Here is a 24,376-nt window from a genome sequence, read left to right as displayed (position 1 = left end):
CCCTCCATCCCAGATTTGGGGACTGTTTGGTTGGGTGACAAACCCATTCAGTGCCCTCCCCGCCTGCTCAACTGCTAAGCCCCAGGAGGTATCTGTAGGCAGGTTTTCATGTGTTCTTGTTTTGCTCAAACTGAAATAAAGGGATTGGATTTCTAGGAAGGGCATGCTCTATACTGGAGGACTCTTAACCTTTCAGAAACCTCCAAATATAGCAAAGGGAGATTTGGCAAGCCTGAAGCTTTGTTAACTTTGTGCCGCTTACAGGTGAATTACAGCTGTGAATATCTGCGACATTGTTAATAACTTTAGCCATGTGCTGCATTTGTATGGTTTGGTTTACAAAGCATATTATATGCACATAGCATGTTAAGTATGCATTACTTAATTATGTAATCCAATTACGTATGACTTACGGATGTAGGTATACACACTTAGACATATATGTCAAAATAATCTACAGTATAGAAGGACAGAAGGTTAAGGAAGATGCCGGAAGAAGCAGCTAATAACCCAGTCAGAGTTTAGAGAAGCTTCCCAGAGCAGATGATATTGAGCTAAGTTCTATAAAAGGACATGGAAGGGTTAGGGGGAAGTCAGAAGAAATGCCTTTTAGAGAGAAGAGAAATTATGAAGACATACAGATGAGAAAGAAGGTGGTGTACGTGGGGATTTCTGGGCTGTGATGGGCTCATTGGAGTAAAAATAATGGGGCAAAGGATGAGGAAATGTACCATGTGTGATTAGACCAGACTTGTAGATAAAAGCCAGGTCAGAAAGCTCTCCTATGTCACGGGGCACTTCTAAAGGATGTTTATAATAGGGCCTGAGTTTGGGACGAAAATTTGGGACTCAACAGCACAGAAGTTGTCAGTGCACATGTGGGAATGGATGGGCTGCCCCCATGAGATGTGGCAAGTGAGACAAGCAAAGAGGAGTAAATGCAGGAAGGAAGAGCAAGGAGAACCTTCCAAAGGGACAGCACTAAGAAGGGGCAAAGCCTAGACTCCAACCCAGGACTTTGTATTCCAGATTTTCCCACTGTCCCAAAAAGGAGTGGAATTAAACCATCTGTTATTTCACATTTCTTGAGGGGATATCACGTCCTAAGATTTTTAAACACATTATACCACTTAGGACTCACACAAAACTCTGTGGGAGGTGAGATTATCCCCATTTATCGATGAGGAAACTGAGTCCCAGAGAGATTTAAAGGAACATGGCTAATAAACAACCCAACCACAATTGAAACTGAGGTTTGTCTGACTCCAAGGTCTCTGCTGACATTACTAAACCGTGTTCACTGCCTTTTGAGAGAAGATGTGGTTCCTCACTATTTCATAGGAGAAGCAAGTAACTCACTACAGTTTCATCTGAGAAGTGCAAAAATAGAGGTCAATGCTAAGAGCCCTATTCAAAAACCAAATTCTCTCTGCTCTTTTTTGCACTGTGTAGTGAGCTGGGAGTTGGCTGGAATGTGTATAATTTTTTTTTTTCTAGTAAGACGATAGCACAGTCCATTTGGAGGGAGAGATGAGCCACCACGGAAATACTCAGTCCCACACATGCCTGCGGCTACCCTCTAAAATTCCCAACCTGGCTGGAGGCACTCAAAACAAAACCTCCTGTTCCCTCTCAGGACCACTGGCGCCTGGAGCCTGCCTGCTGCCCCTGCCAGAGGTTTAGGCCAACCTCGGGGATGATGGGGTGGGGGCAAGGCGGAACGGAAATTGCTGCAGTAGCTCCCTGCCCTGAGCCCAGTCATCTCTCCCAGAAAGAGGTGTGAGCAGGCGCTCGGGCTTTAGCACCGAAGGGAAACTCAGCTGACAGCAGCGCGGCCTTAGATGAAACTCAGCCAGTGGCATCCACTAACGGAGCCAGCTTGGGCACAGACATGAAAAGAGGCAGGAACAAATGGAGAGAGGCTTCTAATCCCTGCTGCACCATTTCAGATCCTTGTGATCCTGGGTAGTTTGCCTACCCTCTGCATGCCTTTGTCTTCAGCTATAAAATGGGCTGTGCATATTTGACTCCGTATACTATCAGGGTCATTGCAAGACTGAATACAAATAGAAACTTACAAATCACTTGATACCTGACTGACACCCAGCCCATCCTGTGCTCTGGCTCCTCCTAGATTGCAAACCTCAAGAGGCTCTGATGCCCATCTTTCCGTATCTATTCGTGTTGGAAACAATAGTTTGAATTCAGTGTGTATCCAATAAATACTTGCTGAATATGTGCTCAGCAAATATAAGAGATTATAATTATAGATGGTGGCCATTATATACAACCCATGAAGTTGACAGTCAACAAATGCCCCTTATAATCCTGGCCACGGGTCACAGAGGTGGCAAAGCAAAGTCGGTAGTTAAGAGAAGCCCCTCGAGACCACCCAGTTTGATCCTCTGAGCCACAGAGCAGAGTCTGTGTTGAAAGAGCTTGCTGGAGAATTCTGATTGGCCAGCTGGAGAAGAATGACTCCGCTTCTTGGAATCTTAGATAATCTCAAAGACAAAGGAGATATTAAATATTCTAGTCCAATCTAACTACTTTATAGACGAGGAAAATAAAGTCGGCAGAGGAAAAGAAGTTGGTAGTCCATAGCTTGGATCTTGTTTGGATCTGAAGTTACCCTTTTATATACTATCTATCTGATTTCCTTCAACTTAGATTTCCTCGTTTGTGGGGTAAGTATAATAGGACCTATCTCATTGGGATGTCACAAGTATTATGTGATAGAATTTATAAAGAGCCTAGAAGAGTATTTGGCATCTTCTGAAGCCCACAGTAACTGTTAGCGATTACCATTTTAGTATTTCTTATTATTATCCTTATTTCTGCGTTATTTCTTACTCTCGTTGCTTGACTTAGAGGGTTGTTTGAGGCTTTTTTCCTTTTAAAAAGCCACAGCTTTTTCAAAATTGAATTTTTCACAAGCATTAGGGCATATAAATGCAGAAATATACCTGTCCTTCAAACTTTATGACCTTTTATTTAAAGTAAAATTCAGAACTTTAAGCCCTCATGAAAACCAGAATGCTTGTGCAGCTTCATGAGTGTGCCCCTAGCCCACACAGTCCTTTCTGCCTGGCATGCCCTCCTTCTTTACTTAGGGAAACACTTACTCCTCCTTCAAGGCCTCGCTCCGTGTGGCCACCTATGGAAAGACTACAGCTTGGGTTCCTACCCCTCCTTCCCTCTCTTACTGTGGGGCTTAGCATGATTTGTTGTAATTTCTGAATTTCTGCCTCTTGTCTGCCTGGTCAGACTAGGAGCTCTTTGAGGAAAGGAGCCATGCCTTATTATTAATTATTCGTGTTATTACCATTTACTTTGTTACTTTAATAGCCTCGATGCTGATCTCAGTGCCTGGTGTATGGTGTGCAACAAATGTTTTGTCTCATTGTGGGCTTCTTTAACTTTATTGATAGCACACACAATTTAAGAATATAGCAAGGGTCTGTGTACTGTTTAAACAATACCACATGGAATACTTATATACCACCACCCATTAAAATAATATGAGAATATTTCCAGTACCTTCTAAGTGCAAATATTTATACAATTAAATAAATGTTAACTAGTTTCTTGTATTTTGCTTAATGTTCTAGCTCTTTGAAGTAATCTTGAATCTTGATTTGGACATGCCCCATTCTAAGCAATCCTCCCAAGTTAACACCATCTGAAAACATGATAAGCTTTACTTCTGTATCACTTTCTACTTCAGTGTTAACAATATTGGCTAAATCAGGCCATGGACAAATCTAGAGACCTTCTTACATGATCATAATTACTTTTGGTTGTGGTCATTCAACTCTGTCACCTGACTGTTCTCTCATACAAACTTTGTTTCAAGGAGAACTATTTGGTATTTAACATATAATAAGGTCTTGGTAGGTGATAACTTATTTCATCTTCACAGAAGTCTTTCAACATTCACATCGATACTCCCATTTTTGTATAACCATATATTTTCTTTTTCTCTTTTCTTTTAAGTAATCTCTGTTATCCAACATGGGGCCCAAACTCACGACCCTGAGATCAAGAGTCACATGCTCCACTGACTGAACCAGCCAGGTGCCCCTTAATCCTCCCATTTTGTTAAATGTTTATTTTTGAGAGGGAGAAAGAAAGAGGCAGAGAGAGGGGGAGAATCTTAAGCAGGCTCTGTGCTGACAGCACGGGGCTTAGACTCCCAAACCACAGGATCTGAGCTGAAATCAAGAGTCAGAAGCTTAATCGACTGAGCCACCGAGGTGCCCTGATCCTTCCATTTTTGAATTGAGGCTGAGGCCCATTTATGTCCTTGTGTAAGATCAGCTGGCTGGAATATGGCAGTTGGGAATAGAATGAAGATAGGTATTTGACTCAACCCATGTGTTCTTCTCTTCACAAGTGTATTGGAGAAAATTTATCAAAAGCTTTTGGAAATGCAGATTCCCTAACTTATTTGTCAGCAAAACCAAAAGGTTTGTTCCATTTGAATGAGTCTGTATTGACTGTGATGGCCCTTGCTTTCTGCCTTCGAGAGGCAAAGAAGGATTCCAAGAAGCAAAGGTAGCCTAAAACTAAGACAACACTTTGGCAGAGACAACTATGGAACCTGTAGAGTGTGGTGCCTGACTCCTTGGCAGTTTTTTACAACCTTGGACACGTAATTGAACTCTCTCAGCCTTAGTTTACACATCTAGACAATAGGAATAATGATGGAATCTTCCCTTAGGGTTTTCATGAGGGTTAAGTGATTTAATTCCTATAATATGCTTGGAGTAAGGCCTTTGGTAAGTAGCCAGTCCATCTTAGCTGTTGTTGTTGCCAACAACACCACGATTACTAGGAAGTCAGCGTCCTGCACAGACAGTTGTTACCAGTGGAGTAAAATGAACTCCCTCCTTTGGGTAACAGAGCAGCCTCCAGGATAGCCCACAGCATGGGTAAGAGCTTTCACAAAAATATTTTTAAATATTTAGGTTCATTGCAAAGGATTAAAGCACACAGACATATACAAATGCGCGTTCTCTCTCTCTCTCAAAACAAACTATTACTTGTTTTCTCCAAGAGCACAGGGCTTGGAAGTGATTGGAAATGCTCTGGGGAACATACTTCTGTCTTGGTTTCCTCGCTTCACTCAGATGTCTGATGAGAAGCATTTGCCATTTCAAACGAGTGAGCGTGAGCAGGAGTCGGCTCAAAGCTTTATACGTGGGCAGAGCCAGGCAAAGCCTTCACCTGACATTTCGGAGCCGCAGAACCACACTCTTGCAATGGAGCTCTGCTATGGCTGACTCAGGAGCAGGTTTAAATTTTGAGACAGGGTGGAGGTGGGGTGTGATGAGTAACCTTCCAAAGCAGAGTATGTACTACAAGTTACAAATAAAGCCTGCCATCTGGTTTGAGGCCGGCATCTGCCTGGGTTCAAATCCCACCTTGGACAGTTACTAACTGAGTGACTGTGGGTATCTTATACAGCCTCTCTGAGACTTATCTATCAAATGGGGCTAAGAGTCCTGGAAGGGAAGGGGTGCCGGGCAGGAAAAGAGATGATTTGACTTTGGTTGTTATCCATCTACCTGTCAAACACTGGGTTCTTAATGGTTGTGAACATGAGCTATCTTATTCACCCCAAAGCCACTCTGGGATGCAGTTTAGGGAGTAGTTTCTAGGCCCGGCACGTGATAAATGTTCACGGGCAAAGACCAAGTGACAAAAATGAAGATCGTATAGTGTGTGCTCCTTCCGGCTGGAACACTCTCTGTATCGTACACATATACACAAAAGCACACATACACACACTCCTACTCACACACATACCTTCACACCTACTAAATAACTTCTATATATGTTTTACTTCGTAATTCTGATGTTACCTCCTAAGAAAGCCTTCCCTGACCCATAGACTGGATTAGGTACCTCACTTATTTGCTCTTATCAGACCTTTTGATTTTCATTCATTTACATATCACGCTTTATAATTACACATCTGTGTGGTGGTCTGATTAATATTTTTCTGAGGCTGCCCAGTGATTTATCTCTTTTGCCTAGGACGGAAGGGTTTTCTAGGACGCAAGGCCTTCGGTACTAAACCAAGAGATTCCTGGCCAAACTTGAATGATTGCTTGCTGTAATCTGTCTGAGGGCAGGGGCTGTGCTGTTTTGTTTAACATTCATTGCCAGTGCCTGGCACAGACTTGGATCACAGTGGGAGTTCAGGAAACATCTGTTATACCAGTAAGGAAAGAAGTATGTCAATGTAAGCCAAACTGACTTTTCTTGCAAAAGTCTGTCTTTTTCCCCTGACATTATTCTTTCTTTTTTAGGTGTTAAATGTCCCTTTTTATAAATTATCTTGATTTCACACAATTTAGAGTTGACAGTGTTTTGTAGTTCCCTTACCTTGCCTCACCTCCTTCCTGTTGGAGCTTCGGAAATCCTGATTTGAGGACTCACTAGTTTAGTGAAAAGGCAACTGGAACGGTTGGGGTCAAGACAAATAATGTTTGTCCATGTGCTAAAATGCTGGACTAAAAATTTCATGAGCGCAGAAATCATGAATATTCAGTTCATTTCTATATCCCCAGGATGAGACATAGTACCAACACATAATAAGGGCTGAATAAATATTTGTAGGATAAATGAATGAATGGATTTGCTGCCTATCCAGAAGACATGTGGGAGTAGATCTGACATGCCTCCCTCCCTTTCCCTCCCCACCCTCCCCTACACTTCTCCACAACCAGAAATATGACTTCAACACGCGTCCCTACTAGATGGATGAGAAACACGCACCATTCCAAATGAGTGAACATGTGGTCCTTCCTCGTCCGTCCAGGTTCATGTCTTGATGTATTCTCCTAATACCTGAAAGGACTTCTGTAGTCTGCTACAAACACACTGCTGCAGTGTCTTGAGTCCTAAGAACACCTCTCCCTCACCTACATGGCTTTGTTCAAGCCCTTCCCTTGACCTAGAATGCCTGCCTCAGTCCTGCTCATCTGAGCTATGTCCTATTCCCTAAGACCATTCACTCCTGGGCTGCTCTGTCCCCCATAACATTCTATGTATTGTCTTTACCATCCCGTGGACCACACTGCATCCTATTTGTCTATTTACCTGTGGAACTCCCCTCTAGATTGGTAGATTCCTGAAGATAAGAACTCTGTGTGATTCATCTCTTTGTCCCCAGCACCCAAGAGGGGGAGATGGCATGCTATTAGTTGACTAGTAGTTGGAGAAGGAAGGGAATGTGTCACTTACCTATTACCACAGAAATGCTAGGTGACAAACACAAAATGTTAGTGACATATAAGACATGTGTTTTTGTTCACAAGTCTATCAATTAGCTGGGTGATTGTGGTGATCTGGGCTTGTTAGTGCTGGTTGACTAGGGTGATCTACTGATCTTGTTTGGGCTGTCTCTTATATCTGAGATACACCTGCTACATTTGGGTTGCTTCAGTTCTGTTGCATGTCCTTCCATCCAGCAGGTTAGTCTGGGCTCTTCTCTTTGCAAAGGTTGAGAACCAAGAGGGAGAGTAGAAGCACACAGTCCTCTTGAGACCTAAGTCTAGAAGACTGGTGGTATGACTTCCATCTCATTGTGTTGGCCGGGACAAGTCACGAAGCTGACCTAGATTCCATGGGTGGGGACTCCACCTGTCAGTGAGAGGAGTTGTAAAGTCATATTGCAGAGGAAATGGACACAGGGAGGGGTAGAGTGGGGGACATTTTTGCAATCAGTCTACCACAGAGAGGGAGCCAGCAAGGAAATGTCCTACCAGTTTCTTTCCAAAATGATCTTTTGCTACTCCGACATCTTAAATGAATGTAACAGGAAGACCTTCATCCAAAGATGAAGCCATGCCCTTCCTTTGGAAGGAATGACTTTCTTACCAAAGAAGGTATTTAATAAGAAGTTGAATCACATGGTCACAGAAACATCAGATGGGAGGAGGATAAGGCTTCTTCTAGCCCTGAGCGTCAATTATTTTCACATACTTTGCCTCTTTCTTTTCAGATCAGCAAAGACCCAATTTTTGTACCAGGTGTCTGGGGCCCTTATTTCTCAGCCATGGTCCCTGGGTTCTGGCTAAATGAAGGTGGTCAGAGCGTTACTGGAAAATTGGTAAGTTGACCTTTTCTCAATACGGGCTTAAATGTTTTCATAGCCTTGACTAGTCCATTTTGTCACCCTCCCCATTTACCCCATATATAAAATTTGCAGGCTCCTAAATCAGAAGAATTAGCTTTCTTTTAGAGCACAGCCTAACATATGGTGCATATGCAGCATGCATTTGCCAAAGGAATAAATGTTGGTCCAGGCACTGGTGACTAACGCATCTTGACACCTACCTTTCATGCAAAAATCCATTTTTTTTTCTCACGTCCGTGAGAGTGATACTCTACTCTGTAAAAAGGACCATGTTGCTCTCCAGCCAGAATCCTTCAGTGGTTCTCCATAGCCTTGGGGACCTCATTCAGATAGTTTTCTGGGCACATCGCATCTTTCATGGTCCAGCCCTTCCAGTCCCACACATGTACTTGTCACTAAGGCTAGATTGCCTTACCCACAACTTCCCCATGGCTTATGTTATTCTACTCCTCTGTGCCTTTGGATGTGTTTCTTTCTCTGCTCAGAGAGTTCTTTACCACCTGGATAATTTTAGTTGTCCTTTAAGACATGACTCTACTTATAGTATTCTATTATTATTGGTTTACTAATCTGTCATTTCCAGAAATCTATGAGCTCCTTAAAGGCAAAGTCCGTATCATACTTGTCTTTGCGTCAAGCTCAGTGCCTCCTTCATAGAAGGTGCTTAATAAATTTGATGAATTTGTGGGGTTGTCTAATAGGGAAGATAGAAGATGCATAAAAGTGACATGAATACTATACCAGAGGTGCAAAGCAGAGTTGACCTAAAGCTAGGTTAAAGAGCTAACTCTTTGAGGGGGAGAAAGCATTTGTGCTGAGTCTTAAAAGGTAAATAGGGACAAACCAGGCAAAGAAGGGTAGGGCTACTCTTTTAGGCAGAACTGGCATAGGACCAAAGATATGGGAGTTAAAAATAACAAGGCCTACTTGAGGTAATAGCACATAGTCCAGCGTTTAAATTGTGACATAAACTGTTCTTAGAAGAATGACTTAGGATAAAAGTTAGAGAGCTGGGCAGGGACCACATCATAAGAAGTCCCTGTAGAACATGCTCGGGAGCCAATATTTGTCTGGTGGACCAAGGGGAACCAGCAAAAGGTTGGCAGAGCGGATGCATATGTTCAGATCTCAGTTGTCCAGACTCCACCTAGCAGCCGTGAGGAAGAAGGCCTGAGGACACGTGGCTGAAGGTGGGGAGATGATTTTAGTAGGTTAGTCCACAGACAGAAAGCCTTGCGGGCTTGAATGAGGACAGTGGCAATGATGACTGAGAACTCAGGTCAGGAGAGGTCAGTGGGCCCTCAGGGAGATTACATGTGGAAGGCAAGGGAAAATGAGACCTAGGCTCAGCCAACCTCACATTTACTGTGTTACACTGAAATCATCTGTTTATGGCCTGATTCCTATACCGACTCTCCAAATGTTCAGCAGAGTTATAGTGGTCTGATCCAAAGCTGGCTATGGATGCAAATCACCATTAGTTTCCATTTCTTAGTATATTGCTATTTTATACTTAGCTGCCTCAGGTTCTCTTTCACCGTCCATGGAAGCATAGATGGATGGCTAGATTCAAAGCACATGTTCTGGAGGAATTAAATGGATTAGGCCTTCATCAGGCCCTGCTTTTGAGGAGCTCACTGTCTAGTAGGGAACCTTAGTGACTATAACATAACATCTGATTGGTCTTAATAACCCCATGCTAGAGAAGTTGAGATGACACCACTGTCTGAAGGTGCCATGGGACTCAGGCTTTTCATTCTCCTATTTTAACTAGTGTCATGTGTTTACACAACTCTCAACCTGGATATCCGTTCTTCTCTGTGACATATTGAAAATCCATTACTGAAATATAGCCCTTTTCAACCCTGCATCATAGTATAATCACCCTTCGCAGACCCAGAACTCCTGGATCACACAATCCAGAGACTTTGTGTTTTTTTTTTTAACAAGGATCATGATCCAGTAAACCAACTCTTTGTGCAGGATGCATTGTTCGTGCAGCTGTCCATCAACAGGTTTTCAGAGACTTAATATGCAAATTGAACATCTGTGTCAGTCTGGAAACACTCTTCCCAGTATTTGGCTCAAAGTTTGCTCTGTTGCTATGGATATAAGCCATCTTTTCCCAAACATTATGACATATCTTTGTGGATAAGAATTGGTTCCGCTTGTTTCATGAGCCCTGAATTTAAATAAAAAATGTGACCTCTTTTTCGCCGTTAATAAAATCTTCATAATAGTCTACTATGACTTTCGACGGGAGACATGGAAATTGTTGGCCCTTCTGTAGTTAGTTGATTTTGTGCCATCAGCCAATCAAGCTGCGTTCGGAGTTCCACTTTGGGCAATTCTACTTCTATAGTTTTATTGGCCGTAGACTAACCTATGGGTTATAGACAGCAAAATCTTAGGAAATCTAAATGCTCACATGATGGGACAAAATCTGAGTCAAGAACAGAACAGATCACCCAAAGCATCAGTCCAGAGAAGACAAGCAAAGAGACAGAAACAACCTATAAAATAGATAAAATAAGAATAATAATGATAGTAATAATAAAAATCACATTTAATTGAGTATCTTTTTCTGTGGACAGGACTTATATATATAATCTTGTTAACTCCTTGCATGATATTCATAATCATCACAATGCCTGCCATTCATTTTTAAGGCTTATTTCCCAGTCTCAGTGCCAAGAGCTTTGCATATACATCTCATTTAATTCTCTCGAAACCCCTGTAAAATAGGTACAGTTCTTGTCCATATTTTTCCGATGAAGAAGAAAAACTCTGGGTAGCAAGCACAGCCCCGGGAGATTCCTAGTGCACCATCAGTGGGCTTTTTCTGTGGCTCCTTTGCCTTCCTTTCCTTTTACTTATTCTCCTCAATTCTGTTGTGAACTCTGACCTCTGGTTTTACAACACATTGGTTTCCTAGAGAACACTGCAGGGAGGAAGTTACATTTTTTTATGTTCTTTGTCTCAAATGCACATCTCTGACATGCTGCGTCTGTTCTGTTATTGCATTGTCCAAAGTACATTCTAAACATGCAGTCACAAACATAACCACCTGAAGCAGAAGAGGAGAGAAAGGAGAGGAAGAGGGAAGGGAAGGAGGAGAAAGAGAAGGAAAAGAAAAGAAAAAAAAAAAAAAAAAGAAACAAAAAACTACCTAATCTCTAGATTTGCAGGGTGGGAAGCTATTTTGTCTCATTTTTATAATTAAAAAAAAAAAAGAAAGAAAGAAAAAGAAAAGATCATCTATCCCAAAGCAAATCCTTCATTCCAAGCATGTGAATAGATTGCTACTGGAAAACAAAACAAAACAAAACAAACTCCATCTGGTTAACTTCAGCATGAAGAAAAAAAAAATAGAATAGGATTTCTTCTGGCTTTGTACCTCTTATAGTTTCATTCGACTGAGACTTGCATTCATTTTCCACTCATTTCAAACTTGTGCCACTCATACTCATTTCCTTTTAGAAGGGCACATGCCTCCATCCTGTGGATGATTGATTTTAGTGGCATCAATTGGGCACCCATCAGGGATTGCCTTGTGCTTGTCAATACTCTCTCCAAAATAGTTGTGCAAAAAATATTGCTTTTCGTCCAGACCTTTTTCATAGAACACCAACCCGTGCAGTCACCAGATGCTGAAACTGGTTTCCAGCTGGACCGTGGCCATCCCTCTCTCCAAACACTCTTGTCTGTCTCACTTGGAGTCATTTTCATTGGGGGAGGTGTAGAGTGAGGGAGGCAAAGTCAAATTTGTGGCTTTGGCTTTCTGGGACAGGTAGGCTTGGGAGAGGGTTACCTTTGAATTGTTTGAACCTAGAATTTAAATTTATGAACTTAAGCTCCAGGGTCACCATGTAGCAAGACGTTGTGTGCCCAGAATTCTGGCATTTGGGAAGCCTCTCTGTCCCCTGCCTTATCCCCAGTGCTAGTCAGCCTGGCCCTAGCCTCAGGAAGTCAGTCAGTCTTCCATAAGTGGGTGTACAAAGACCTTGCAGCGTGGGTGCATGGGGTGCATGGATGGAGATAGTGATTTCACCCTTTCCATTATGTTGCAGTGATCACACTGGGCCAAGCAAGAATACAGTCACACGATTCCTGTCCTCCAGTAGCTTATCATCTAATGGGAAGGCTGGATAGAGACCTGATAATTATTAGTTAGTGTAGCACATAGATTGTGCTACCCCTGCAGCCTACTGGGAGTATCTGCTATGTGACAAACACCTTCAGGCCCTTTCTGATCAACCCAGCCTGTCTGTGTGGCCAGTGTTATTACGTCAGTTTCACAGTTCAGAACAATGAGGTAACTTGATCATGGCCTTAATAGTTGTAAGTGGGGAAGCTTTGATTCAAACCCAAGTGGGCTACCAGAAGCCCCAGATCTCTCCAGAACCGGACCTGACTTTTGTGGAGCTACATTTTTGAGTTTTTCCTACACTTGTCTTATATAGTCCCTTGAGAAGCAATTACTGTGAGTTAGTAGGACTTTCTTTTCAAGTATATTGAAGCAAATACAGTTGACAGGCTTTGTAGGACCATGAGAGAAAAAATGTTATGTTTATCAGTATTGACAGATTCTGTGTATAGACTTAGGTATGTCCCCAGCATTTCACATTGGCTAATTGAAATGACTTCGTGGATACAAAGACCTACCCTGGATAAATAAACTCTTCTGTGTTCCCTCCCACCCAGGCTTTCACTGTATTTTTTGTATACGCACCTGGATTCCTGCACAGCTCTCTGATGACCTTCTTTCTTCTAATCCTTCCCTCTCTGATTCTTTTGTCTTAGTGTGTCCCGCTCAAACAAGGTACTATAGACTGGGTGGCTTATATACAGCAACACTTTATTTCTCACAGCTGTAGAGGCCAGAAGGCCACGATCAAGGCAGCACCTTGGTTGGGTTCTGGTGAGGATCCTCTTCTGGGTTGAAGAAGAAGTGGAAGGGGAGGACTCTGGTCTCCTCAGCCCCTTATAAAGGCATTAACCCCATTCATTAGGGCTCTACCTTCATACTTAATCACCTCCCAAAGGCCCCACCTCCCAATACCATCGCTTTGGTCGTTAGGATTTCAACGTGTGAATTTTGAAGGGACACAACATTTAGTCCACAAAATTTCAACTATGTGTTGAAAGCACATAGATGTGACCCTGTCACTCTTGACACCTCTCCAGTTATCTGTAGGATAAAGTCTAAACTCTTTAGAGTGATGTTTGTTTAAACAGCCAGTATTTATTGAGTGCCTATGTTCATGTTACCATTCTGAGCGAGAAATGGTGACGAAAATAGCTTCTTCTGCACCCCACTCCAAAAATCTGCCCCTTGTCAAGCTTACATTCTAACAAGAAGAGACGGGTCATACACAGTACATAGAATGAGAAAGCCATAGAGTTTATTTTATGGTTAAAGTCGTTAAAAGTAAAAGAGGAAGTAAGCTTATGGATTCAGGTGAGCAGTTTGCAATTTTAAAAAAAGGTGGTCAGGGGCGCCTGGGTGGCTCAGTCGGTTAAGCGTCCGACTTCAGCTCAGGTCATGATCTCACGGTCCGTGGGTTCGAGCCCCGTGTCAGGCTGTGTGCTGACAGCTCAGAGCCTGGAGCCTGTTTCAGATTCTGTGTCTCCTTCTCTCTGTGACCCTCCCCCGTTCATGCTCTGTCTCTCTCTGTCTCAAAAATAAATAAACATTAAAAAAAAAATTAAAAAAAAAAAGTGGCCAGGGTAAACCTTACTGATGTGACATACAAACTTAACAAGGAGAGGAAGGAAATTCGCCATTTGGAAACCTGGAGGAAGAATGTACCAGGCCAAGGGAACAACCAGTGCAAAGGTCCTGAGGGAGGATTGCCTGCCTGCGACATTACAGGAATAGCAAGGAGGCCACAAAGATGGAGCAGAATGACCCAAAATGAGAGTTGTAGGAAATAAGTTTACGAGGTAATTTGGGACTATATTATTGGTCACTGTGAAAATTTTGGCTTTTGCTCTGAGGGAAATGGAAAGCCACTGGAGAATTATGAGCACAGGACAGGTATGACTTAATTTTTAAAGGATCATTCAGACTGCTGCCTGACTGCTATGTTGGGAATAAACTGTGGGATGGGGGGTGTGAGAGACAGAAGCAGTGACACCCCAAAGAGGCTTTTGCAGTAAACCAGCTGAGAGATGGGGGTGATGGCAGTGGAGCTGGTAAAACGTGGTCGTATTTGGGGATGTATTTTGAAGGTAGAGACGGTGAGGTTTCCTGATGGATTGGATATGAAAGGCGCAGCAGAGAGAGAGAGGTCACGGTTTCTGAAGGATAGCGTTGCTATCAATGGAGAGAAGATAGAGTCAATGTCAAGGAGGCGGGGGTGGGGATTTCAGAATTACCGTTTTCTAACTCTGGTAACTGATACATTCTCTGTGTTGATCCTCAATTATTTGTCTTCATTTGAGTAAAGACCACCTCATTTATATTTTTATCAAAACAAAAAAATTGGGATGAATTCTTGACTCCCCCCTTCCCTTCTCTGGCCACATCCAGTCAGAAGGTCCTATGGATTCTAAGTCCAAAATGTATAACATCTCTCCATCTATTTTTTTTTTAACCTTCTCTCCCAGCACCATCAGTCAAAGCACCATTTTCTCCATCCCAGTCTATGTAAAGTGCATCTTTTATACACAGTATATAGTTGGGTCTTGCTTTCCTGCAGTCTTGTAATCTCTGATGTTTACTCTGATGTTGAAACTACCTACAATTCAACGTGAAGGTGAATGTTGTTGGATTTAGGTCTTCCATTTTGCTCTTTGTTTTCTGTGGTTCTGGTTTTGTTTTGTTTTGTTTTTGTTTTTTCTCTCTCCTTTTCTGCCATCTTTTGGATTATTCAAATATCTTTCAATTTTCTGAATTCCATTTAAATTCTTCTATTTGGTTTTTAGGCATGATAGTTTGAATTCCTTTAAATGATGTCTTTGGGAATTATATACAATAAACGTCATGAACTTTTCAGCCTACTTAGATTATATATTATAAACTTCATGCAATATAGAAAAAGCATTCAACTGTGTAGTTACATGCTACCCCCCCAACTCTTAAATGCTATAAGTCATAATATGCGTGACGTCTACATGTTATACATCCAACAATATAGTAGTTGCTGTGTTTGCTTTATTTTTATTTTTTTAAGTTTATTTATTTATTTTGAGAGAGAGAGGGAGTGCGTGTGTGTGTGAGCAAGGGAAGGGACAGAAAGGGAGGGAGAGAGAGAATCCCAAGCAGGCTCCATGCTGTCAATGCAGAGCCTGATGCAGTGCTTGATCTCATATGCAGGGCTCAATCTCACAAACTGTGAGATCACGACCTGAGCCGAAATCAAGAGTCTGTATGATTCTTAACTGACTGAACCTCTCCGGCACCCCTGTTGTTTGCTTTAAATAACGCATTAGTCTGCCCAGGGTGCCATACCAAAATACCATAGACTGGGTGACTTAAACAATAGACATTTATTTCCTTACAGTTTGGTGGATAGAAGTCCCTGACCATAGTGCTAGAAAATTAAGTTTCTGGTGAGAGCTGTCTTCTTGGCTTGTGGACAGCAGCCTCTCCCTGTGTCCTCACGTGGCCTTTTCCAGGTGCATGCATGTAGTGAGAGAACTTTGGTGATCCTTGCTCTTCTTATAAGGACAGCAATTCTCTCATGTTAGGGCCCTATCCGTGTGACCGCGTATGACCTTATTTACCTCCGTAAAGTCTCTATTTCCAGTCACATGGAAGGTTGGGGCTTCACATCAGAATTTTGGGAGGATACAATTCAGTCCCTAATAAGTCATACGTATTTCAAAGAAATTCTGAGAAGCAACCTATCTTTTGCATTTACCTACCTGTTTACCATCCCCGCTGTTTTTTTTTCTTTCTGAAAATGTAAATATCTAATATTTTCCTTATCCTGGAGAACCCACTTCAGCATTTATTCATTTCTTGTAGCTGTACTGACAAAAAAGAAAAAAAAATAGGTTTTTTTTTTCCTTTTTTAGTGATTTATTTTACCTTCTATCTTGAGAGATATTTTTGCTCAATACAGAATTCTTGGTTGGGGCACCTGGGTGGCTTAGTCAGTTGAGCCTCCAACTCTTGATTTCGGCTTAAGTCATAATCCCCGGGTCATGGGATGGAGCCCCATGACGGTCTCCACATTGAGCAGGGATCCTGGTTGGGATTCTCTCTCTCTATCTCTGCCCCTCTCCCCCCACTTGTGCTCTCTGTCTCCCTCAAATAAAAAATAATCGTGGTTGACAGGTTTTTTGTTTGTTTTTCTTCAGTGCTTAAAGATGTTACTATCTTGTATTCTGGCACGGTTTATTTCTCAGGAGAAGTCCACCATCGTTGGTATTGTTTGTCCCATGCATACAGTATATTATTTTTCTTCTACCACGTTCTTGATTTTCTCTTAACCTTTGATTTTTATTATGGTGTGCCCAGACATGGCGTTCTTGGGATTTATCCTTCTTCTCCCGGATTTGCTAAACTTCTTGAATTTGTAAATTTCTCTCTTTCACCAAATTTGGGAAATTGTCAGCATTTATTTATTTAAACATAGATAAATACTGCATCCGTATGCCACAGCAGCAATATAAACAGCACCACAAGATTAATATACCTAGAAGACAAAAGAAAGTATTTAGAACTGTGGTTCCCTAGTGACCTAGCAAGATCCTTTCCACAGACCCAGAAGTTGGAGTGAGAGTAAACTTCAGCACAGGTGGTGGCTCTTGACAATACATTTCCTAATGAAGTAATAAGAAACACCAGCAATGTGAGGCTAGGAACAATAAGACAAATGTTTTATAGGTAATAGATATGGCAGATCTTCATTTAGCAACAAGAGTAGAGGTGTGGTTCCCATGAATCTGTACCACCCCTGGCTTAGGTATTTTCCCTGGGGGATGATACTATATATTTGCCCCTTAGTATCATCAGAGGGTGTGCCTGTATGATATATAGGCATCTCCATTGCACCCATACTCACAGATCTACCTCATTACCAAGGCCCCGTGTGCTCTTATTCCTCATACTGTGACTCCAGTTACATATATTTGAGACCCTTGGGCATTGTCCCATAGGCCCATGAGGGATTTTTTCCCCCCAGTCTCTGCCTCTCTACCACCCCTCCCACCTCTCTCTCTGTCTCCTTCTCTCCCTCACTTCCCCTCCTTCCCTCCTCCCCCTCACAATTAGGTACTCTCTCTGGGTCTCTTTTCAAGTTCATTGACTTTTCTCTTTTATCTTTAATCAGGGTGATGCCTATCCACTAAATATTTCGGGTATAATATTTATCAATACTAGAATTTCTGTTTTAATAGTTTTTGTTTCTTTGCTATTTCTTCTCTATTTATTGATTATGAGACTATTCTCCTATCCTAAAGCATTGTTAAGCTACTGATTTCATTTTTTTTGGTTTATTTATTGTTTATTTAAATGTTTATTTGTAGGGGCGCCTGGGTGGCGCAGTCGGTTAAGCGTCCGACTTCAGCCAGGTCACGATCTCGCGGTCCGTGAGTTCGAGCCCCACGTCAGGCTCTGGGCTGATGGCTCGGAGCCTGGAGCCTGTTTCCGATTCTGTGTCTCCCTCTCTCTCTGCCCCTCCCCCGTTCATGCTCTGTCTCTCTCTGTCCCAAAAATAAATAAAAAACGTTGAAAAAAAAAAAATAAATGTTTATTTGTTAAGGTGAGCAATATTACATTCAACAATGTCAGTACATACCAGTGCTCAGATCAAGCAACAATATTAATCTTCTTCTCACCTCTCCTCCTTTTTTAGATATATAGCAAATTTTTCTTCATGTTGATTTTACTTTGTTTATTTTTTTATTTTCAGCATATTTTTTATTTAAATTCAAGTTTATTAACAATGATGTAGTCTTGGCTTCTATTTTCAGTATAATTAACGTACAGTGTTATATTAGTTTCAGGCGTACAATACAGTGATTCAACAATTCTATACATTACTCAGCGCTCATCAAGATAAGTGTACTCTTAATTCCCATCACTATTTCCCCCATCCCTCTACCCACCCACTTTCCCTCTGGTAACCATCAGTTCCCTATAGTTAGGAGTCTGTTTTTCGTTTGTCTCTTTTTTTCTTTGCTTGTTTTGTTTCTTAAATTCCACATATGAGTAAAATCATATGGTATTTGTCTTTCTCTGACACTTCACTTAGCATCGTATCTCTATGTCCATGCATATTGTTGCAAATGGCAAGGTTTCATTCTTTTTGATGGCTGGGTAATATTCCAGTGTGTGTGTGTGTGTGTGTATTTACATACATACATACATACCACCTCTTCTTTATTGGGACACTTAGGTTCCTTCCATATCTTTGCTATTATAAATAATATTGCAGTAAAGGGGTGCATAAATCTTTTTGAATTAGTGTTTTTGTCTTCTTTGTATAAACACACAATAGTGGAATTAAGGGATCCTATAGTAATTCTATTTTTTATTCTTTGAAGAACCTCTACACTGTTTTCCACAGTGCCTGCACCAATTTACATTTCTATCAACTGTACGTGAAGGTTCCTTTTTCTCCACGTCTTTACCAGCACGTCTTTATTTCTTGGGTTTTTTGTTGTTGTTGTTGTTGTTGTTGTTTTTATTTTAGCCATTCTTACAGTAGTGAGGTGATTATCTCATTGTGGTTTTGATTTGCATTTCCCTGATGATGAGTGATGTTGAGCATCTTTTCATGTGTCTATTGGCCATTTGTATGTCTTCTTTGGGGAAATGTCTGTTTAAGTCTTCTGCCAAATTTTAATTTGATTATTTGGGGGGGGGGGGGGCTTGGTGTTGAGTTGTATACATTATTTTATTATTTTACTTCTTAGTTTTCTTTTCTTTTCTTTTCTTTTCTTTTCTTTTCTTTTCTTTTCTTTTAATTCCAGTGCACTTAATACTGTGTTCTATTAGTTTCAGACGTACAATATAGTTATTCAGCAATAACACATATTAGCCAGTGCTCATCAAGATAAATGTACTCCCATTCCCCTTCACCTATTTGTATGAGTTCTTTGTATATTTTGGATACTAACCCCTTATCAGATATGTCCTTTGCAAATACCTTCTCCTGTTCAGTAGACTTTTAGTTTTGTTGACTGTTTCTTTTGCTGTGCAGAAACTTTGTATTTTGATGTAGTCCTAATGGTTTATTTCTGCTTTGGTTTCCCTTGCCTCAGGAGACAGATCTAGAATGAACTGCTGAATTCTTGCCTTCTAAATCCAGTATCTGTGTCATCTCAGGGTCATTGTCCATTAAATGGCTTTTCTCATAAGTATGGATTACATTTTCCTTCTCTCCATATGTCTAGCAATTTGGGATCCTGTCTTAAACATTATGATTGATATATTGTAGAGACGCTGGGTTATTCTTATTTCTCTGAAGAGTATCTTTTTGTTTGTTTGTTTGTTTTTAACAGGTGGTTTATTTGGTTGAACTCAAACTCTCAAATTTTGTCTTTCTTGTGATGGGCACCTACTGAAATCTCTGCTGAATTTTTTCAGCTTTAGCTAGGCTGCCTATAATGTAGTTCAGAGATCATCCAGAAGTTAGGGTAGCATTTGTATGATAGGGTTGAGCTTCCTTTCCATGGCCACTGAATCCCCTGTGCTTACTACAACTAGAACAGAGTAAATGTTCAATAAACATTTGTGGAATCTACCAAGAACCTAATCTTCTGAGGCCATATGTGAGTATTGGTGTGCCCATTTTCCACTGACAGGCAGAGCTTTGTGAGAGCAATGACTTTAATTTATCTTTGAATCTTCAATTATTACAGTGATGCCTAGCACAGGGTAGCTATATATCACATTAGTTTCATGAATAAGTGAATCAATTAACAAACTATAAAAATACACAAAGCTATTAACTTTGATGTTGAATGAAACTAAAGTAGCTCTGCATTAAATCAGAATTTGTCCACCACCTGTAAGTGAAGTGGTTCTATCTAAAGCTAGTATTAAAGTTAAAAAAAAAAAAAAAAAAACAACACAGTTTACATTTTCTTTCAGGAATGTTTGTTGTTCTTAAGAACTGTTCAGTGTTGAAACCCACAATTCTTTCCAGCAACATAAAAGAAATTATCTAGGTTGGGCTTTCTTCTTCCATTAGATTTTTATGAGAGTTTCAAGTCTGGGAAAAAAACAGGCAAAATGTTTTTGCTTTGAGATAAGAAGGCGAGGTAAGGAAAGAGTTGGAATAGCCAAGATGAAAAAAAGTGACATTTCAGGTAAATGCAAAAGACAAAAAGGAGTTGTGGCAAGCAGTGAACATTTCTCTGAGCCTAATGATTTTGTTATCTGCAAAGTAAGGTAAAAGCCTTGAGACTAATACATAAAATTGATTTTAATAGAGAAAAACCCCACATGCAAGAAGATAGCTGTGTCCTAGCAAAATGATCATAGAACCTAAAATTCTGGAATTCAGAAGTCACCTGTGTCATGTGTTTGTCCTGCCTGTGAACTCTGCGCCAGCAGTTTTGATATCTCAGGCAATGCGGTCCTCCGTGTAATTTTCCAAACACTTCGCTATTTGTCATATTAATTTCTTAAATGTTGCAGAGAGAGAATTAGAAATGGTCCTCTGTAAGGTCATTCCCTGAGCCAGAATCGACTGCGGTCTTAGGAGTCCCTGTTTGTGTTCTTCCTGTCATATCAAGAGTTGAAAACCCAAATGCCTAAAGGAGTCAGACAGCATTAAAGAATAAAGACAAGGCAAACAATTTGTTTTTTTTACTTCCACAGAGAAGTTTTTCTTTCAACTCATGGCGCTCTAGAGAACATTTTATGTTCCTTCCTTTCATAGAGAGATGGGCATAGAGAAATAGATCTCTCCTACAAGTAAAACATGAGTGCAGTCATGATGAGGAAATTGGTAAAATATGGTGCCTGTTGTTGGGGAATGGTGGAGACCAGTGGTGCCTTCTACATAGTGAAGGGTACAGTCCTATCTGAAGGGATCAGCTCCAGCTGACTCTGGCCATGGGGAAATATGTGTGGCCAGTGTTTTACATATGCCAGTTCTTCAAGAGAAACCAAAATCTGGATTTCAAGTGGAATCTCCCAATTTAAAAATATTGGCTGATTTTTTTAAACATTATATAACACAAATAAAATACATATGTGAGCCAGATGTCCCCTCATACTACCCATCTATGATCTCTGTGTTGTGTTGTTTTTCTGTTTCTCCCATGTTCCAAATACAGATGGCACCTTTGTAAGGAAGGACCTAAAAACCCAACCCTCATTATATATCATAAGGTAGCTTTTCCCTTTTGATCTAGAAAGCCATCCTGAAGATCTGACTCCATCCAGCTCAAGCTTCCTACCTATCCATATAGTTTGTAGACTTCTCTGCTTGCTCTCAGAGCTGAAATCTGAGAAGATGGAGGAAATAAGAAAGTAGTCATAAAGTTAGGCGAGCTCTGTCTATATATTTCTGAGGCAACCGCTTGGCAGATACAGTCATTGTGGTTAAACTGGTTGTTTTACCGAGAAACAAATAACCACTAATAGGACACTATGTTCTATACTGGACTAAATGCATTAGAGAATAGGACATAAATAGAGAGATCAGCCGTACGATCAGGCACTCCAGGCTATTGAAATGAGTGTTCAGTTATTTGAAAAAACTGGCTTGTTCTTTGCTAACCAGAGTGGGCCTTTACCACCAGATGCTGGGGGCGGGGGGGGGGGGGGGGGGAGGCGGAGTGCAGCTGACCATTTGAGATTCTGTTTTCTCAACCATTTTTACTCTTTTGGTGATACCCCCTTCTTTTTTATTGACGATGTTGTGAACTGAGAGACACCCGTATACCAGGCACTTGGCCACTACTTTCCCTGCAAGGCACATTTTATTATCCCTATTTTACAGTTGTAGGAGATGTGGCTCTGAGAGGTCAAGTAACTTCCTAGGTAGCACAGAATGTAAGTATAGACCATGAATTTGAACCCAAGTCTTGTTTCCAAAGCTTATGTTTTTTTTTTTACTAAGGCACTGTTTTAATATGTAGATTTTGTTATTATTCAGGTATGAGGCCAACAGATCAGGGGGTGATTGCCATCGAAAGGATGGTTCCTTGCTCACAGTTCTCAAGAGGAGGGGGCACTCCACGCCACCCCAGGACCACGCACCCAAGGGAAGCACCAGGCTTGTCCTAGCCTTCTGGTTCCTGGCCCTGAATTGCTTAGAGCAGGAAGCAGTAGCCCATTGAGGTGGGGGAAGGTGGGTTCTGGAGTGGTTAGTTTGCATATGAAAGGTATGCTTTCAGGTGTGCTGAGTCCTTTGCTTTCTCTGGGACTTGCCAGCCCTGGGAGGGGCAGTCTCTCCAGGGTCCATAAGGTCATAGAATCAAAGCATCAGAAATACAGAAAATAAAAAGACATGATTAACATGGCCACATTTACTTTTATTAGACCCAAAAGTCATTCTTGACTCTGATTTCCTTATAGTCTATAATTGGTTAGCCACTAAATTTGTTTTGTTTTTCTCCAAATATATCTCATTCATTCATTCAAGACGCCAGGCATTGACGTAGGCACTGGGGATTGGGAAATAATGGGGCTCTTGATTTAAAAGAGTTTGGAGTGTCAGGTAAAGACAGACATATAAACTAGTGATTGTTTAAAACAACTTGACAAGTGGCACAATGGAGCAAGAACAGGAAATATTTTTGCCTCTTGTTCTCACCATCAGCCTCTGAGCCCAGGCTGCATTTCCTGCCCTCCCTGTCTGGTCATCTCTCCATCCTGCATACCCTACCAGACTGCTTTGCCTTAACTTCTCATCATTTTGCACACAAATCAAAATGATTCCATGGTCTCTAATCCAATAAAACTATAAATGCTTACCTGACTTTCAAGAACTACCGTCTGCCCCCCCCCCCATCCATCCAATATCTTCACCACTTCATGTATTCTCTAAGTTAGCAGTCACCCTGTGACCAAAGTGTGCCCCATACAGACAGATGTAAAGTATATGGTAGTGCTTCCAGAATATATGGCACTGTGTGAGTATATGATGTGCCTCCATTATGCTTCGTGCCTCCCACGTCTTTGCACAAACATTTCCTGAGCAGCAATGATATGCCAGGCTCGGGACTTCACCAGTTTCCTTACTGTCCATAACCATATATGTCTTTGCATCTCCATATCTAGTCATCACAGCCTTGTTCCGAGCATATCCTGCCCCTAGCTCCCTACTCCTCCAAGCTGCCTGTTCTCAGCCTCTCAGCTGAAGCCTCACCTCTCCCACCTATTTAATAATTGCCAAATTAATCACCTCTTTATTTTACTATGTATTATATGTATTGTATTTCTTACTTTCTGCTGTATTCCCAGGACCTAGTCCCAGTACCTGATGCATTAGGCATTCATTAAATACTGAATAACTACATTCATGCACACACCACACGTGCTAGTTTCTGTGCTTCTCACTGGACACTCATTTAAATCTCCCTTGTCTGAACTCGGAAGGTGTTCCTATAGAAATTAGCATCAAATCAAGTAATGACTTTACTTACCCATCACTGATGCGACTCTTTAAGGTCCAGACGCACTCCATCACAGTAACCCAAAGCTGAACCTGTAGGAAGTTAACACTTGAAACCTGCATAGTTTTTTTCCCACTGAAATGACCAATTGCTTTGATATTAGTTTGAGCATTTCTGCATTACTGTATAAATGGAATTCAGCAACGTATACCTGCAAGTTTGGTAGACATTATGGCATAGTAGTTAAGAACAAGGACTTTAGATACAGGAAGACCTTCTCAGTTTGAAACCTAGATCCGTCATTTACTCCCTCTGACCTTGGACAAGATGCTTAGTCTCCCTTGGTCCCAGTTTTCTCATCTCCATAATAGAGAATAGTATCTTTTTCCTGCAAGCAGAGTAAGGAATATATGAGAAAATGTATGTAAAATGCTTAGCTCAGTGTTGGTGTATGGTAAATGAGTCAGTAAATTTTAGGGGATGGTATTTACACTGTTGTTGACATTGTGGTAGACACTGTCGATATCCAGCACCCCTGTTTTAAAGGGAGGCTGGAGAGGGCACAGGAGGTTTTTGAGACTCAGAGTAGTTAAATGGCTTACACAAAGTCACACAGCTAAGTGGTATCAGAGCCAGAACCCAGACCTGGCCTCCGTGGCTCCAGAAAAAATTCTCCTCCCCTTTATACATGTTAGG

At 41.3% G+C, this 24,376-nt stretch overlaps 1 protein-coding gene across 12 annotated transcripts in view; it reads left to right on the top strand.

Annotated features, from left to right (window-relative positions):
- The window catches only part of FGGY (FGGY carbohydrate kinase domain containing), a 425,441-nt gene that overhangs the window by 268,717 nt on the left and 132,348 nt on the right, over positions 1–24,376 (top strand). For all 12 annotated transcript variants that reach the window (XM_060624862.3, XM_078451860.2, XM_078451859.2 and 9 more), the window contains one exon: positions 8,015–8,122. In XM_060624862.3, the coding sequence (XP_060480845.2) occupies positions 8,015–8,122 (108 nt within the window). The remainder of the gene's footprint in view (positions 1–8,014; positions 8,123–24,376) is intronic.

This window comes from Panthera onca, chromosome C1 (genome assembly GCF_046562875.1).
Source record: "Panthera onca isolate mPanOnc1 chromosome C1, mPanOnc1 haplotype 2, whole genome shotgun sequence".
In the NCBI taxonomy this organism is placed as follows: domain Eukaryota; kingdom Metazoa; phylum Chordata; class Mammalia; order Carnivora; family Felidae; genus Panthera; species Panthera onca.
This window is presented reverse-complemented; position numbering and strand designations above follow the sequence as displayed.